The sequence below is a fragment of the Trifolium pratense genome, linkage group LG4 (genome assembly GCF_020283565.1).
Source record: "Trifolium pratense cultivar HEN17-A07 linkage group LG4, ARS_RC_1.1, whole genome shotgun sequence".
Taxonomy (NCBI): Eukaryota; Viridiplantae; Streptophyta; class Magnoliopsida; order Fabales; family Fabaceae; genus Trifolium; species Trifolium pratense.
Genome location: NC_060062.1, coordinates 31274643 through 31292330, shown reverse-complemented (window position 1 = coordinate 31292330; position 17688 = coordinate 31274643). Strand labels below are relative to the sequence as shown.

At 36.2% G+C, this 17688-nt stretch overlaps 3 protein-coding genes across 8 annotated transcripts; 1 reads left to right on the top strand and 2 right to left on the bottom strand.

Annotated features, from left to right (window-relative positions):
• Window positions 1-2382: 2382 nt before the first annotated feature.
• LOC123881740 lies at window positions 2383-6542 on the bottom strand. Of its 5 annotated transcripts, XM_045930474.1 has the most exons (8): window positions 6376-6542; window positions 5200-5427; window positions 4916-5122; window positions 3893-3990; window positions 3690-3760; window positions 3254-3532; window positions 3072-3179; window positions 2383-2995 (listed from the first exon to the last, which is right to left on the bottom strand). In XM_045930474.1, the coding sequence occupies exons 2-6, from the start codon at window positions 5234-5236 to the stop codon at window positions 3463-3465; spliced, it is 483 nt and encodes a 160-aa protein (XP_045786430.1). In that variant the 5' UTR covers window positions 5237-5427; window positions 6376-6542; the 3' UTR covers window positions 2383-2995; window positions 3072-3179; window positions 3254-3462. The 5 variants fall into 5 exon arrangements, with proteins under 5 accessions (XP_045786430.1, XP_045786431.1, XP_045786432.1 ...); XM_045930475.1 differs by lacking the exon at window positions 3072-3179; XM_045930476.1 differs by lacking the exon at window positions 3690-3760.
• A 1818-nt stretch (window positions 6543-8360) lies between these two features.
• Window positions 8361-17082, bottom strand: LOC123919455 (F-box/kelch-repeat protein At3g23880-like). 2 transcript variants are annotated; one of them, XM_045971377.1, is made up of 2 exons: window positions 15745-17082; window positions 8361-8789 (listed from the first exon to the last, which is right to left on the bottom strand). In XM_045971377.1, exon 1 carries the CDS (start codon window positions 17025-17027, stop codon window positions 15747-15749), a length of 1281 nt encoding a protein of 426 aa, XP_045827333.1. In that variant the 5' UTR covers window positions 17028-17082; the 3' UTR covers window positions 8361-8789; window positions 15745-15746. The 2 variants fall into 2 exon arrangements, with proteins under 2 accessions (XP_045827333.1, XP_045827332.1); XM_045971376.1 differs by lacking the exon at window positions 8361-8789 and adding an exon at window positions 15145-15537 and having other exon boundaries at window positions 15745-17067.
• Window positions 11894-12973, top strand: LOC123922475. Its single transcript, XM_045975191.1, has one exon. The coding sequence runs from the start codon at window positions 11894-11896 to the stop codon at window positions 12971-12973; it is 1080 nt and encodes a 359-aa protein (XP_045831147.1).
• Window positions 17083-17688: the final 606 nt, after the last annotated feature.

The following is a 17688-nucleotide window of genomic DNA, read 5'->3' as shown; positions in this document are numbered from 1 at the left end:
ATTTTATTTTAATTTTTTTAGATGAACTAATGGAAGTTACTTTGTGGTTGTGTTTGTAGATTTATTTGGTGTGAAGAGTAAATTTGGAATAAGAAAAATTCAGTCCAAACTCATCTATCCTTTTTATATATATTAATTGACTTTCTATTATGTAACATTCGTTATCTATGGAATTTGGATTTGATTTGCTACTGTGAAAATCAACATTAATTTATAATTTTCCATTGTGGGAAAGCTTATAGGATGTAGAGCACGGACACTCTTTGGATTACCCGTGTTCCGTTGTCTGACACGCAACACCGACACTTATGATTACATTGAATCATGTCATTTTCTTAAATTATTATTGGTGTTGGCGTGTTAATATCAGTGTCCTATTCGGTGTCCGTGTCGGTTGAGACACTCTTCTCTTACCGTGTATTCTTATGCCCTTTTTGTTTTCTTCTTATAGAGACTGTCTTGAATGGCAAGTCAAAGAAAATCAAGACAGCTGCTAAGCAAAGGATTACACGTAAAAAAAACACTAAACAAGTTAACAAGCAAAACACCACTTGAGCCTGGATTGTCATCTACATCTACCATAAAGAAGAATGTACAGCCTGAAGATTACATACTCTGGGATGGTAAGTTTACTGCGGAACAGTTGGGATACAACTTGTGTTTACAGAAGACACCACCACTCTTCCCTTACTGTACACTTATGTCATTTTTGTTTTCTTATTACAGAAACTGTCTCCGAGCCTCAAGCGTCATTTATGTTAAAGCCGTTACAGTTACCTCCAGATTATGACTTTCATGATCACAATGTGTGTGTTGCGGAACAGTTAGGATTGCACTATGGTGTTCCGATACCAGCCTGTTGTAAGTTGACCTGACTTTTTCTTCAGTATTTGATGTGGATCATAATATACTAATAATGTATGCTGTAAATCACAGCTTCTAATATGTTCTTCACATGTTCATTGACGGATGACTTTAACATTCACATGAACTTAATCAATTTCTTAGCTTCATAATTACCAACAAATATAGTGATGAATATTTGGATTCAAGTACAGCACTTTAGGGAAGTAACTATTTCTAGCATTCTTTAATTTTATTGCCTTAGGTCATGGAAGTTTGAAAGTTTATATGCATCTGAATATTCCTATATAATCTCTCTCTCTTGGTGATTTATATTTTGATATCCATGTTTCTCACTTTTCATTACTTCACTGTGTTGAAACTCCTATTATCTTTTGCAGATGCCAAATATTTTGACGACGAAGCGATGGTATGTTATGTACTATTCTACAATGAACTTCTTTAACTATCAGTCATTATGCTTTGATGAGTACTACTATCATTGGATACTATTTAATTTTGTCATATTACAATATAAATATACATGCTTTTGATTTTTCGCCCAAATAAAATTGTACTTTTGTTTGTTGCTTGCTTGAAAGTTTTAACTTGACACTGGAATCAACACGATGCAACACAATTATTTGATTAGATATACTCTTTACCATTCTTTCCATTTCAACAACATCTATTTATTGTTTCCTGGTTGTAGGTTCATGTGAAACCATCCTGTTCGTCGGATTCGGACTCAGACACATTGTATCCATCCTCATGGAACGCTTTTGAATTTGAACCATCTAATGATCGAAAAAAAAATTCTCTACCCAACATTTATCACTTTACCCCTACAAACAATTTAATATTCCTATTTTTACCCTTTTATTATTTGACTTCACCCCTACCTTCATTCAAAGTCACAAACCGGATAACTTATATAAATTTTTTTCCGGAACACTTGAATCCAGTTTTCCGGTAAACACTTGAAAATTGGATCAACCTTTCAACGCGCTTTTGTTCTCTCTAACAATCTCACTACAACATTTTTGCTTTTCAGTAACAGTTGAAAATTGTAGCCTAAACTACGAAAAGTCACTACTAGAAAAAGCTTAAATACCGACGGACAAAATCTGTCTCTAAAATGCCAATATTCCGTCACTAAGCATGTTAGAGACAGAATTAGAGACCGATTTGATTCTGTCTTTAATTTCCTCGTCTCTAAACTATCAGAGACGGATTTTATATTCTGTCTCTGATTGGAGACAGAATTTATCTGTCACTATCAAATAAACATCCGTCTCTAAACATTGAATTCAAAACATAATAAATCCGTCTCTAATGGAGACAGAATTGTCCGTCTCTAAATTCAAATAATTCTGTCTCAAAAATTCCGTCTCTAAGCATAGAATTCTGTCTCCATATTGGCAAAACACATTTTCGTCTCTATAAAGTTTTTTTTCTTATTTAGCAATTAAATGCTTATACAATTTTTCAAATATTAATTTTTATCTACTATATGTAATTTATATAATTCTAGAATGCGAGACAATCAAATTTTGATTGACACCAAATGTATGTCATTTTTACAAAGTATCAAGTGCACCACTACTGCACTAAATATAATATCAAACCTAAAATTGTCAAAGACACAGAAATTCATATAATTGATTTATCAAAAATACAGAAAAGAAAGTAACTAAAGCTAAACTTCATCATCCAACAAATCATCTTCATCATCCATCACATCATTTTCATTAGCATCCATCTCATAATTTTCATTATCACCTTCTCTTTCAAGTTGAACTGGAGAGTTTTGATTAATACTAGGCACACACCTTCCAAAAATCTGCTCCCAATGCTCCATCTTTTGTTTTAACGTTTCTTGTTAAAGATTCTTTTGTTCAAGTTCAACGGTTAATGCTTCAATCTTAGCCTCCATAGCAGCAACTTTATCTGACTGTACCACATCAGTAGAAATTGAAGGAGAAAAATTCAAAGATTCTTTGATAGTGGCAGCTTGAGATCTCAATCCAAATGTGTGTCCCTTCTTGTTAATGCCCCCAACAACTTCCATGTATATACTATCATCAGATTATTGGTTACTACCCTCACCTATTTGAGAATTTCTCTCAAACAATTTAGTTTGGTAACTTTCCTGAAAAATTGTAACTATTAGTATATTATTTACATTGCTAAAAGTTATAACTTAAACAAGATTAGTTTATACTTACAGCTATCAAAGCTTGTTCTTTGTTAAACCACTCATTTAATTTTTTCTTTGGTTTATGCATTCTCTGATAAACCTCAAAACAGGTTGGCTCTCTATTTAATTTCATCCTCTAAAATAATAACAAACATAAACTTAGTATAATCTATTTAAATTGAAATTCACTAAAGCAGATTTACTACTAACCATTTTTTTGGCATGTTCTCTGGCAGAAATGGATCCTCCATTGTGCACATTATGTCCAGCTTGAGACTTTCTGTTTTGGTTATTAATCTTAGAAATATTTTGCCACTTTTTACCTTTCCATTGATCCGTTAATTCTTTTAACTTGTCTTCATCAATCCATTCAGTTTAATCTTAACAGTTACGAACCTTGAACAAAGCATTTTTCAGGGTCAACGTTCCTCTACTATTAAAGCTTTTTTTAATGCTAGCTTCATCCTTTTCAAACCATTTGTATTTGGCCTACAAACAAACAATACAAATAGTAGTGTAATTTAAGTTGCAAACACAATCTGTAATGAGTATATGACAAGCATAGCTTGTATACAAATTCAATTGCATATATACAAATCTACACTCCAATAGAAACAACAATAAAATAAAATCAATAACATGTGACCTAGTTTCGGGAGGAAGAGATGGGGTTGGCTGAATGGGAGCAATTCGTTTGCCTCTTCCACTACCCGACATCTATAAACAATAAAAAAATTAATTAAAGTGATGAAATTTGAAGTTTGTCAAACATTAATCAACTATTTGTATGAGGACAGTGAAGAAGAAATTAAAAGCAAGCACTGATTTGTCAGTGTTAAGTTCATTCACCTTACTAGAAGAGGATTTTTGAAGGGATTGAGAGAGATGGCGAATATTGAGAGCCTCCATCCTTTTAGCATTTTCTTCCTCATATGGCGTCATTTTCACTACACGGAGAAAAACAATTAGACTAAGAAAAAAATATAAAAACAATAAAATAAATAAATTATAGTCATGAAATCATACCAGGTTTAGTTAAATATCGCAAAGGCCATATATATACTAACAACACAAAGTTACAAAGTAATTAAAAACAAATTTAAACATGTATGCTTTAATGGGGTCACAAGAGTAAATGTGTTTCTAGTAGTGATCCAAAAACTAGCATAACATGAATCAAGTTCAAATTAACCAACAGATGCAAGAGAGTCAAATCATCTAGCACTGTTTGATTACTATATCATTCACTGTTTGATTCCATAATTCATACACAGACCCATCAATTGGTCCGACCTACCGGGGGATTGAGGTAGGGAAATCAGTGTTCTCGAAACGGAGTCAAAACGGATTTCCTCATCCCACTTGGGATTCAAGGTAGTGGTGTTATTATTGTTGATGTCCTCCAACAGTATGCCATCATTGGTAAGAAACTAAGGCAGGAGCCAGAATTCCTGATCATTTAAATTTATAGCCGTGGAGACTGAATCTTAATTTGAATTTAGATTTTGGTTCGGGATTTGGTTATGTACATAGTTTAATAATAATGGTTGTGGGATATAAGTTCAGTAAATTTTGAATGATAGCTTAAAATACATTTTGTTCTTATGCCTGAAAGGTGCTGATTTGAAATAACATTTGCTGGCTTTCTGCAATCAAACTTTTCAGAACCCATAGATGTCTCTAGTTCTAATATACAGTACTTACTATTCCTAGTCTACATTGGAGAGAGAGGTATTACAGACACAAAAATAACTGAAAAGTGGATAGTCTGTATAGGGGAAATCCAGAAAAGTAGATAGAAAAAATAGAGAAACGAAAGAAAATCAAAATATGACGTTACAATAATAGAAATTGTTAGCATAATGATGATACCTGTCAAATTTGTATCCATGGAGAAGAGATTCTGCAAGGATAGTCTTTGTAGATGTAGCCAAACAGCCAATAAGGCAGCACAAAATCTCAACATATTAAAGCTCATCTCTGTAACAGATGTGAGAAGAATCCCTCCAACAATGGGTATAAGAGTGGCTCCAATACGCCAGTCAAAATGCTTCATCCACACTAGCCATTGCAAAACAACTGTGCAAGTTCACCAAAATCAGATGAAATCCTAAAGTAAAACATTAACTGTTACGAAACCTTTTATCGAACCTTACCTGTGGTTGCAGGTGTTAATGACTTTATTGTCTGCATAAACGAAACATGAATGTATCGTATGCATTCCCCAGCACTATGTTAATACAGAACACCAATGACATCGGAAAGATTCTTTCTTTTCAAGCGATCTTCAGGGTCCACAATTATCAGTGGTTTAAGCTTCAGCACCTTGCTGAGATGATAAAGTGGACACAAGATACTGATAGTGGAAACTTGAAATCTAATTTCTGCAAATAGAAAATAAAATAAAATATTTACCATAATCCATACAAATCTTTAGCATGATAATGACTATTGGGTGAGATTAGGTGAGGATTGAGGAAATCCTAAATACCAATGTGGATTGTGGAAGAAGTTGTAAATATTGATAAACCTTTTCAATTAACCAACAGTTTTACATAACATGAATCAAGTTCAAATTAACCAACAGATGCAAGAGAGTCAAATTCCGATTCTGAACCAGTTTTACATGTTTCAAAAACTAGTAAATGAATTTGAGAACAGAATTACATGATTGTTTTCCAACAAATTAATCCACTAAAAGCCAAAATCATGTAACAACCACCATCTATTTCCTTTAATCACTAACAAATACCTTTCACTTCATTATTGAAAGTTGAAACACCAATTAACAACTAATATTCAAACCTACGTATGTTCTAAAATTTAATTGAATATTCAAAATTCTTTAGCAATGATATCACAATAATATTCAAAATGCATTATGCAAGATTTGAAGCAAACATTAAGAAATTTGTGCAGCACTAAGAAAGCATTATAACATCTAAATCATAACCCAAATCTTAGAAAATCAAATGACAAGGTAAAATGTAATGAATCATTGATTTATAGAATTTTGAACATCAAATTTTACACAGCCATGTCACAAGGTAAGGATTAAGATTTTGAATTCAAATCATAACTCACTTTAATTTATCAAGATTCTGAATTCAAATCATAAGATTCTTAATCTCCATTGTTATAAAAAGACACAAAAACCTCTGAATATCGAAATTTATCAAGACAAGATAACTTATTGGGGGTAATTTTTAATTAGGGTTTTCTAGTATTTTCTACCATAGGCAAGAAAAAATGCAGAAAATTGTAGAAATCTAAGAGAAGAAGGGTTAACAAGGAAAAGATCACAAAAAGAAAAACCTAAGAGAAAGCATTACCGAATTCGGAGAAGGAAACGGATTGAGTTCGCGACTGAAACCATGACCTCTGAATCGTGGATGGAGGAGTGAATCGTGACTGTCGGAGACGAATCGTGGCTGGCGGAGACGAACGAAGATGAAACGGCAAGAGGAAACCGCAAGGTGAAACCTAACTCAAAACACTGCTTTTGTTTGATTAAAATAAAATCTTATTATATTATAAAAAAATATTTAATAAAATTATAATTCTGTGAAACTTTTTGGCGGGCAGTGAAAAAATTGGGTAAATTTTTTGGAGGGATGACATGAAAAATAAATTTTTCAATGTTATTTCATTAGAGACAGATTCTAGAGACAGATTAATTCAGAGACGGATTACTTCTATCTCTGACAAATATTTGACTATTTTAATTTTAAGTTGACCAATCAGAGACGAATATAGAGACAGAAATTATTAGACACGACTAAAATCCGTCTCAAATTTTCATCTCTAACTATTTATTTCAATTATAATTATAAAAATAATAAAATAGAGACGGATTTAGACACGAAATTTTATTGACACGGAAATTTCTGTCTCTAAAATCCGTGACTAATACATATATTTGAATTTCGGTCTCTAACAACTTTTTTCTGTCTCTAATTCCATCTCTATTAGAGAAGAAACAAATTTCGTCTCTAAATTCCGTCGGTATTTAAACTTTTTCTAGTAGTGAGTGTTGCCTATCTCTTTCGGCGACAATTTACAACTGTTTTGTAAGCGAGCGTTACCTATTGTCTTAGGGAACAGTTATTTTGCTTTTTGGGCACACTATTTAAAACTGTCGCCTGAGTTGCGGGGAACAGGGAACAGTTTTACAGCGAATATAAGGCAACAGTTCCTACGTGTTGCCATAGATGTTTACATTCCCGAGCTGTTGCCTAAACATTAAACTAAGGGAACCATTTTTAAGTGTAGCCAACACTTCAATGCAACGGTTTTTAACCGTATCAATATAATATAGACAACACTTTTATTTTAGATATTTTAATATAATTTAGGCTAAATTGCACTTTTGGCCCCTTAAGTTTCAGAAAGTTGCGATTTTGGTCCCCTATATTTCAAAATAGCACTTTTGGCCCCCTAAGTTTCAGGAAGTTGCAATTTTGACCCCCTATATTTCAAAATAGCACTTTTGGCCCCCTAAATTTCAAAAAGTTGCTATTTTGGCCTCCTATGTTTCAAAATAGCAATTTTGGCCCCCTATGTTTACCCCTTTTGCAAAATGAAAGTTCAAGACACTTTTCTAAATGGAAGTTCAAGACACTTTTCTAAATCAAAATGACATAACAAATCAAGTCATTACATATATGAAGTCATTACATAATTAAAAAGACATAACAAAAAGCACGAAGAGTTTTCAATTTCTATTGTTTCCTATTTTTGGATTTGGAATTAGGTTTTTTTTTTTCACGTATAGTGAAAAATCCTTTTGAATAAACGTCACGAAGTATTTGGTTAATTCTTTAGGATTTGAGATTATATATGTGTGTTAGTGAAAGAATAAATTTTATTTTTTTTTTGAACGTAGTGAAAGAATAAATTTAAAGCATGTGACTTCTTCCTTTTATTTTTTTATTCTTTTAGTTTTTTTAATTATAAGATGACAAAAAAATGTTGACGTGGCAGCTGAGTCACTTAAGTGACTTGCCACATCAACTTTGACTCGATCAAAATTGACCTTGTGCAAAAGGGGTAAAGATAGGGGTCAAAAGTGCTATTTTGAAACATAGGTGGCCAAAATCGCAAATACTGAAACTTAGGGGGCCAAAATTGCTATTTTGAAACATAGGGGGTCAAAATCGCAACTTTTTGAAACTTAGGGGGCTATAAGTGTTATTTTGAAACATAAGGGGCCAAAATTGCAAGTTTCTGAAACTTAGGGGGCCAAAAACGTAATTTAGCCTATAATTTATAATTGCCATTTAATTTTATAGACAAAAAAAAACTAATTAAGCATTTCTTCAGTAATGTTTAATCCCTTATTTTGCAAATAGAATCATAATCACAATTAAATTTCATACAATATCTTTCAAAGTCTTTACAAGATATAAGTGTCTCACCCAAGCACTACATGATCAAGGACTAACACCCTAAATGTGTTACAGTCTGACAAAACACTAAGCAACCATATAATAAGGCATAGAAAGAGACTAAGGCTCCCACAAACTTCCATGAGTCAACATTCGAGAATATCAACTTCACAACATCAGCACTGTTACCACGGCATCAAGACAGCAAAATCTGCACCACACCAGAAGAAACCTTCGACTAGAATTAGCTTTTGTATATTCTTCTAGTTCTACTGATGTTTATGTAGCTCCATCTCCTCATCAAGTAGAGAAGCAACTCTTACCTATTCTCCTAGTTCTACCAAAATTAATGTTGCTCTCTGAAAATCATTTCAAAACCAAGTGTTAGCAATTAAATCAACCTCTGACCGAAAGAAAAAAAAACATAAATAGGATAGTATTATTCGTTATCATCGAATTCTAAATCTAAATATATTATAGATAAGAGTATGCACATATATCTTACAATTATTAATAATATTATTATATTAACGTCATCAAAAAATAAAAACTAAAAACTTGAGAGGGAAACCAATTGAGTCAAAAAAGTGAAAGAGGGAAGCCACCGCAAAACAATTCATGTGTTGAATTTTAATTGTAACAATTAATAAATGTAGCCTTTTATTAAAAGTAGTGTAACTGTTCAAAACTGTTCCTAGAGATGGTTAAGGGAACAGCTATCGCCTATTGCCAAAACAATGTCAAAGCGACACTTGAAAACCGTTTCCAGTAAGATTTTAGGGAACAATTCGCTCATGTTGCGAAAACTTATCTGGTAATAGTCATAAATTGTTGCCTATACCATTTTTAGAGTACAGTTTACACGGGTTGCACAAAACAGTGTTGCTAGAAGCAACAAATGTTGTAGTGTCTTTTACAATAGATAGAATCGATTATTGGAAAATCAATTCTTAATTTATGTGGTCGCCCCAAGAAAAAGAAGAGGAAGAGATTTTCCAGATTCTTGTTTGAAGCTTCCGTCGTCGTCGATCAGAGATGTTTAATTACTCCTATTCCGAATGCGAAATCATCGAAGGGAATAACTATTGTTGTTTTTCCCTAAAGATCCGATTTCATCGCTAAATCCTAACTGTTGTTGCTTCTTGCAGATTCTCACTGTGTTGAATTTGGATTTGATCGTTCCGATGATGATGATGTTCTTGCTCAAGATCTTTGGAAGATCTGAATTCGCTGCCTCAAGACTCCTTGTGAAGAATTGTAGAATTGTTTTCATTGTTGTGGTGGATCGATTTGTTTAATCTTTACCTTGTAAATTTGCAAGTGATAGAAAAGAAGGAGAACGAAAATAAATGTAGGGGTGAAGTCAAATTCTATTGTTTACCGGTGGACCGGGCGTGGATGTAAAGATTTTATCAAGGCCCAACTAGAAGTGACCCAATATGATCCAATTCACAATTCAAAATAATGCAAGGCGGGATAAGCTGTGATGGCGCCAACATTTTGAAATTGTGGCGATAAGCAGAAGAAAAAATCTCCTCCACATGATCTTCCACTCTGATAACTCTTGAGGAAGAAGATAACAACCACCCACCATGATCCACCGTGACAGAGAATAAGGAGGAAAGTAACCACCCCCCAAGAACGCCATTCACGGAGGAAGAAGGAGGTGGCCGAAAAACAGGGTAGTGGAGCTTGGAGAAGAAGGAAAGAAACTCTATAAATAGCATTGATCATTCATTGTCACGTATATTATTTTTTCTTTTTTTTTTTTACTCTCAAGCATATGGACCTTTCTTTGGTCTAAGCTTATGTAACATTATTTAATCCAATAATACAACCCCCTTTGAGTGTTCACCAGAACATTTTGGCGCCCACCGTGGGGCCCGGTAAAACGATTCCTGGGCCTCAAGATCACAAAATTTTCAAACCTCATAGTAGAAAAAGCATTTCCACATGGCTGGAGATACCGCCAACAATCACGCTACAACCTTGCAAGCCGCCGTTCAAGAGATTCAACGCCTCCAAAGGCAAATGGCATCTTTTCAGGCGGACAAGGCACAAGAGCGTGAGAGGACGAGACTAGCCGCTCAGGAGGAAGAAGGTGTAGCCGTGGTAGATTCCCAACCCTTGGCTCTAGGCATGGCAATAAAACTCATACCCGCGGGTACCCACCCAAACCATACCCGCTTTGACGGGGAATACCCGAGTTGACTGGGTTTGGGTTCGGGTTTTCCCCGATTTCAAAAGATGGGTTTGGGGCGGGTAATGGGTACATTGATACCCACCCCGAACCCGTCCCGCTTATACTAAAAATTAGATTTCACCTTTTTTAAATTAGAAACGCTTAAACAATCTCTTAAATTAGGTTCATATATTTATTTTTATTTTAATTTGAGCATTAAACAAACCATTTTCTCTATTTTTTTCTTTATTTAAAAAAATATTGTTGAGAAAAAATAATTTTGGACATTTAACTTTTTTTTTAATAAAAAAAATACTAAAATATAATCTAAATTCATGTGGAAAAAGGCGTAATGGGGATACCCGAAACCCGATGGGGATACCCGATCCCCGTTGGGTATGGGTTTGGGGTTATCATTTTTATCCCCGCTCGAATTTGGGATGAGTTTGGGGAAACCCGAACTTTATGGGTTTGGGTTTGGGGAGGGCAAAACCCGTCCCCGCCCCATTGCCATGCCTACTTGGCTCAAGCCCTTTGGGAAACACAAGTGCTAGATGGCTCAAAGCGCCACACCTTCCTTCTTTCGACGGAAAAACAAATCCGGTGGAGCATTTAATGGCCGTCAGAATGCAAACCGCCATCGTAAACGCCCCGGAACATCTAAAATGCAAGTTACTATCAGGAACTTTCAAAGATGTTGCGCTGCGTTGGTATATGAACCTTCCCAAGAACTCCATTGAAAGTTACGCTGATTTCCATAAGAAGTTCATCCACCAATTCGCAGGATCTAGACATGTCAAGGTGACATCTACCAGTCTTTTCTCAATTCGTCAAGCTTACACGGAATCACTTCGTGAATACTTAGCACGTTTTAGTGAAGCCACTATTAAGGTTTCAAATCTCAACCAAGAGATGTTTGTAGCAGCGTTTCACAATGGCCTCAGAGCAGGACATTTCAACGAGTCCTTGGCGCAAAAGCCCGCCATCTCCATGCAGGAGATAAACAAAAGGGCAGAGTGTTACATTAAGGGAGAGGAAAGTAACTCTGAAAAGAGAATGAGAGACGCCAAGGAGAAGGAGTATGCTAATAGGCGAATAAAGGGAGCAGACCATCAGCCTTAAAGGCAGGGTTTTCGTCAAGAATCGTCATGGTATGAACGCCATAAAAAGCCATACCAGTATCCGCAATATCGAGGAGTCAGAAATTATCAACCTTATGATAGTTACACCCCTTTGAATGAAACTAAGGTGCATATTTTGCACAAGATTTTGTCAACAGGAATGGCAACTCTTATCCCAACAAAGGGAAAGCCCATGATGTTGGGGCCAAACAGCAACGCTTGGTGTGCCTATCACAGGGCTAAGGGACACGACACAAAGAAGTGTTTCAGGTTAAGAGACCTCGTTGAAGAACTAATTAAGAGCGGCCACCTGCGAAAATTCATCAACGACGCCGCCCAAGGGCGAGTCGTCGTGCCCAAGGTCCATAGACAGGATTCCAAGGAACCGCCAGAACGAGACGAGGACCAAACAAGGGCGAGAATCGCAGTAAATACTATTGCTGGTGGATTTTCAGGAGGAAGCGGCTCAAACAACGTCAGAAAGAAGTATGCTAGAAGCGTAACTCATGAGACTTATCTAGTGGGAAATACGTCTTTTTCACCAGCACCAGATATATCATTCACTGCTGAGGATAGTCAAGGAGTGTTCCCACATGATGATGATCCTCTGGTCATTCAAGTGCAAATTCTGAATTGTGATGTGAAAAGGTTCTTGATTGATTCTGGTAGTTCAGCAGATATTATGTATTGGGAAGCTTTCAAGGCAATGCAGTTGGCTGAAGAGCAGTTACAACCATACGTGGGAACTTTAGTAGGATTTTCAGGAGAGCAGGTGGAAGTTATGGGATATACAACGCTCCTGACAACTTTTGGCGAGAAAGAAAACGCAAAGACAATTAAGGTACGATATTTGGTTGTAAAGACGCCTTTCACATCTTATAATATCATCATCGGAAGGCCTGGTTCCAACGCTTTAGGCACGGTCCTTTCCACCTTATATTTGTCAATGAAATACCCTTTGGACAATGGTGGCGTGGGGACCATTAAAGGCGATCAACTCCTGGCGAGACGATGTTATGAGTCAAGTCTGAAGATTTGGCACAAGATACCTAGTGGAAATGGAGGTTTTCGATCAGGATATCCCGGGAACCAAGGAGGAATAAACATGGTTGATTCAGCAGATATGGATCCTAGAGAGGAGTTTCAAGATAGGCGAGTCAGTCCAATAGAGGAATTGGAGCAAATACAGATTGGTTTGGAGCCTCATCAAACCACGAACTTGGGAAATGTCGGGCGATAATCGATATGAGAAGTCCCTCTTCAGTTAAGGAAGTTCAACAATTAACAAGCAGAATTGCAGCGCTCTCCAGGTTTTTATCCTGTTTAGGTGAAAAAGCTTTTCATTTCTTTAGTACTTTGAGAAAAAGTGAGAGGTTCATCTGGACCCCTCAGTTTGAGGTGGCGTTCAAGCAGTTGAAGGAGTTGTTGGCGTCCCCCCTATTATGCTAGGAAACGTCCTCTATTTGTACTTGGCGGTGTTGGATAGGGCGATGAGTTTAGTGCTAGTACAAATGATTGAGGGAGAGGAAAAGCCCATTTATTTCGTTAGTAGAACTTTAAGAGGGGCTGAAGCGAAGTATCAAAGGATTGAGCGTTTATCTTTGGCGGTAGTAATGACAGCTAGGAAGCTGAGACAGTATTTCCAGAGTCACAAAGTAGTGGTCAAGACTGATTTCCCCATCAAGAATGTTTTGAGGAAGCCAGATTTAGCAGAAAGAATGGTGGCTTGGTCAGTTGAATTGTCAGAATTTGACATCACTTTCTCCCCAAGAGGAGCCATTATGTCCCAAATATTAGCATATTTTGTTTTGGAAATGTCCACTCCACCAGGAATGGAAAAGGAACAACCATGGACTTTGACTGTTGACGGAGCGTCCAACATTAAGGGAAGCGGAGCAGGCGTTGTGCTGGAAGGCCCTGACGGCGTAATGATAGAACAATCTTTACGATTCGCTTTCAAGGCCAGCAACAACCAAGCAGAATATGAAGCATTGATGGCAAGAATGAAGTTAGCTAAAGAGATGGAGGTAAAGGATTTAAGGGCGAAGAGTGATTCACAGTTGGTGACGAACCAAGTATCAGGAGAATTTTAAGCCAAAGATCCTCAACTCATCAAGTACCTAGAGGGAGTTCAAAGGTTAGCAAAGTGCTTTAATTCTTTTGAGTTAGTTTATGTACCAAGAGAGCAAAATGCTAGAGCAGAAGGAATTTTAGAAGAGGTACATGAAGGGGCATGTGGAAACCACATTGGAGAAAGAGCATTTGCGGGGAAGATTCTTCGTACATGTTTCTACTAGCCAAATTTACATGATGACGCCGCCAGATACGTTAGATGCTGTGATAAATGCCAACGCCACGCTGATTTACATCACGCGTCAGACGAGCCTTTGAAATCTGTGTTATCCCCATGGCCATTTTTCATGTGGTGTGTTGACATTGTGGGGCCATTCCCCATTGGTACCAAACAGGCAAGATGGATCATCTTGGCAGTTGACTACTTTACCAAATGGGTAGAAGCAGAACCAGTATCAAGCATCTCAGCAGAGCAAGTAAAGATTTTTTATTGGAAGAAGATAATCTGCAGATTTGGGCTACCTAAATACATAGTATCAGATAATGGCACACAGTTCGCTAGCGAAAAGGTAATTAAGTTCTGTAGAGGGAAAGGAATACAGAACACTTTCGTCTCAGTAGAGCATCCACAGGCGAACGGCCAAGCAGAATCAGCAAACAAAGTCATCTTGAGAGCATTAAAGCGCAAATTGGAAAGTAAAGGCGAGGCGTATGTGGCACACCTTTCACCAATCCTATGGTCATACCATACCACGCCCCAATGTTCAACAGGAGAGGCGCCTTACACCATGGTATATGGTTCAAACACTATGATTCCGGTGGAAATAAATCCGCCAAGTTGGCGCAGAGAAACTTCAATAGTTGAAGAAAGTAGCGAAGCATTGAGAGAGAATTTAGATATGATTGAAGAATTGAGGGAAAAAGCACATTTCAAGGAGTTTGCAGTAAAACAGAGAGTGGCAAGGCGGTACAACTCCAGGGTAATACGTCGTTGGTTCAGAGAAGGTGACCTGGTCCTGAAAAGAGCAATGGGAAAGGATAAAGGAGGAAAGTTTGCGTCGAATTGGGAAGGTCCATTCAGAATTAATGAGGCATTCGAAGGAGGAGCCTACAGATTAGAGACTTTGGACAGAGCAATTCTACCTAGGACCTGGAACATCACAAACCTCAAGTTCTACTACAGTTAGATGAAGAAGGCTTCAGGGCGAAAAGACATCTCGCTAGCTTTGTTTTTGCGTTTTATGTTTTTTGTTGTTAATTCCAAAGAAAAAGTAGTAGGACACTCTTTTCTCCTACAAAAATAGGAGTTTTTATCGAGGCCTACTACATGTGAAACCATCCTACAAATATGTTGAACTCTATATAACAAATATGTTGATACAACATTTTTTTTTTACAATAGAGCATACGATCATCGAATCCATGACATCTTGCATACTACCCAAACCCCTCAGCACCTTTCTTTAACTGTACAGCCAAGTTCTCACACCCCCACCACATACCAGTTCCAAACACACAACAACATTAGTATCATATACACTCCTCTTCTCCTAAATAATATATTAATATAATTCAAATAGTGTAGTACTATCCTCTCAAATTGAGGAGACAAAGAAAATAATAAGTGGCCAAGGTAGATTGAATTTCCTTCAAGGAGAATCGCCTTCCATTTCATATAATTAAGGCCAGCAAGAGGCAGGGCTGATTGTCGTTGTCTGAAAATCGTCAATCCTTTTGGATATAATAATAATATAAAAAAAAAAATTTATCAAATCCATGAGAATTGTTGACTTGTTAACAATAACTAATAGATAGTCATTATAAAACAAAATCAACCTAAAAGCAATCATAAAAATGAATAGTCACACAATCTATTGATATTAAAATAACATATAAATACATCAATTTAAACAAGTAAACTATGAAAGATGGACTTACTTTTAACAAATTGAAGTCAAGCTTTCAACAAAACCGTTGGCAATATGCCAACATGAATGATTGTAGGTTTCATCATCAATAATAGTTTTGTGCACTTCAACTTCTGTTCGCTCCACTCTATGATCTCTCCAGTTATAGAGAATTACTTTCAATTCTTGACTACTATACAATACCAGAGTATCACCATCCTTAGAAAGAAATAATGGCAAGAAATAAAGATGATACTTTAGTGTACTACCGCTACTCAAGTCATAGTTTAATTGAAGATCGTGATAACTAATTTTAAGAAATTGAGTCCAAGACTCTTCAATACCAAATTTCTTCATCTGCCATATAATAAAATCGGTTTCCTTATAAGAATAAGAAAAACAAAAGTAGTCACCCAACACACCAACAGTTGGCTCTGCAGGGGGCACCTCATCAAAACCCTGAGGCAAAGTATACATATTGTATATCTCAGTCCCCAAATTAAGTGAAACAATAACAAACTGCTCGACGGTGAGATTCTCAGGATGATGATACCATGTGTATGGGATGTCATTGCGAACAGCCAACCAGTTAAGAGTGCCATTAAAAAATACAGCATCATGCTCAAGTTCTCCAGAACGACTCAAATTAAAAGGAACAACCGGGAAACTTTGAATATTTCTCCAAACATTTTCATCAAAACTAAAAACTCTCACATCGCTTGTCAATTTATCAGGAATGTAACGCGACGCAACCGCTTTAAAAGTACCGGTGGGATTATCACAACCAAAATTGAAACCGAAATCACGATAATCAATAAAACACCCAATTTTTTCAGAAATTTCCCTAGTGGCTGGGTTCCATAGACGGAGCCAGTACTCGTACGTTTGACGGTGAATTGTAAACGTGGCCGACAAACTAAAACCAGACAAACAGATCAACCCATTACAGGAACCAGCTACAATAGAGCAATCTTTTTCGTTCAAAAGATAGTGATGATCAGCGAAAAGGGTAAACGAAGGATTATCGAGAAAAGAATGTATAGAGTATGGAATGATACTGTAATCAACCTCAGATTCATCATCACTGCCGTATGGAGATTCTCCCTTGATATCTTTGACGTGATGAGTGACTAGTGTGAATTGTGGATTATGTGATTTTGATTTCTTGAGATGGAATTTTACAAAATTGGGATCGGAAATGAGAGATTTCCAGGAATGACTTACGCACTTGAATCTAAGAAGAGATTTCACAGGAAGCAATGACAGGAACACGGTGAGGAGATCGTCGGGGAAGAACACCGACGGCGGAGACATGGCTGATTCCAATAAGAACGAACACAGTGTTGTTGCCAGAAAGATTGATGTTTTCTCGTCCGACCCGTATCTATATATCTATATCTATATATATATAATTCCTAATTAGTTGTTCCAGTTGTTCTAACCCTAATCCACGTCAGCCAATTACATTCAATTAAATCACTTAAAAAGATGCCACATCACTTCTTATATTATATTATATTTTTGTCATCTTTATGTACTCTTCATATGCCTACCTCAATAACATTTATATTGATGACTTTTCAAATTTAATTTTTTTTTGTAAATTTTCATTTTTTTTTTTTATAAATAACATTCTTTTTAACCCAAGCCACCGTTTTTTAGAAACTGAATGAACACATTTTTTATTTTTGGTACATGAATGGCCACATTCTATAGTGCATATTAGTGCGCATATGATTGTTCTTAATACACCTTTAATGCATAGGATTATTTGTTACCTGCATATATTTTATGTTCTCTATAAATATTAAATACGATTGTAAAATCACAAGACTGTACATCAAATTTCTTAGCCTCTCTTACACCATCTACATGGCTGCAAATAACAATCGTAAAATACCAGTTCAGTAATTCGACGTTTGAAGTCAGCTCATCAATTCATATGCCTGTGCCGAAACAAGCTAGACTCCACCAT

Excerpts from the sequence above, each read along its gene's own strand:
- LOC123881740 (XM_045930472.1), bottom strand. The coding sequence starts at position 5,236 with ATGCAGACAATAAAGTCATTAACACCTGCAACCACAG. Across the intron at positions 5,123-5,199 it reads ATTAACACCTGCAACCACAG|TTGTTTTGCAATGGCTAGTG; the intron begins GTAAGGTTCGAT and ends GAACTTGCACAG. Across the intron at positions 3,991-4,915 it reads CATGGATACAAATTTGACAG|TGAAAATGACGCCATATGAG; the intron begins GTATCATCATTA and ends TTCTCCGTGTAG.
- LOC123922475 (XM_045975191.1), top strand. The coding sequence starts at position 11,894 with ATGGCAACTCTTATCCCAACAAAGGGAAAGCCCATGATGTTGGGGCCA.
- LOC123919455 (XM_045971377.1), bottom strand. The coding sequence starts at position 17,027 with ATGTCTCCGCCGTCGGTGTTCTTCCCCGACGATCTCCTCACCGTGTTC.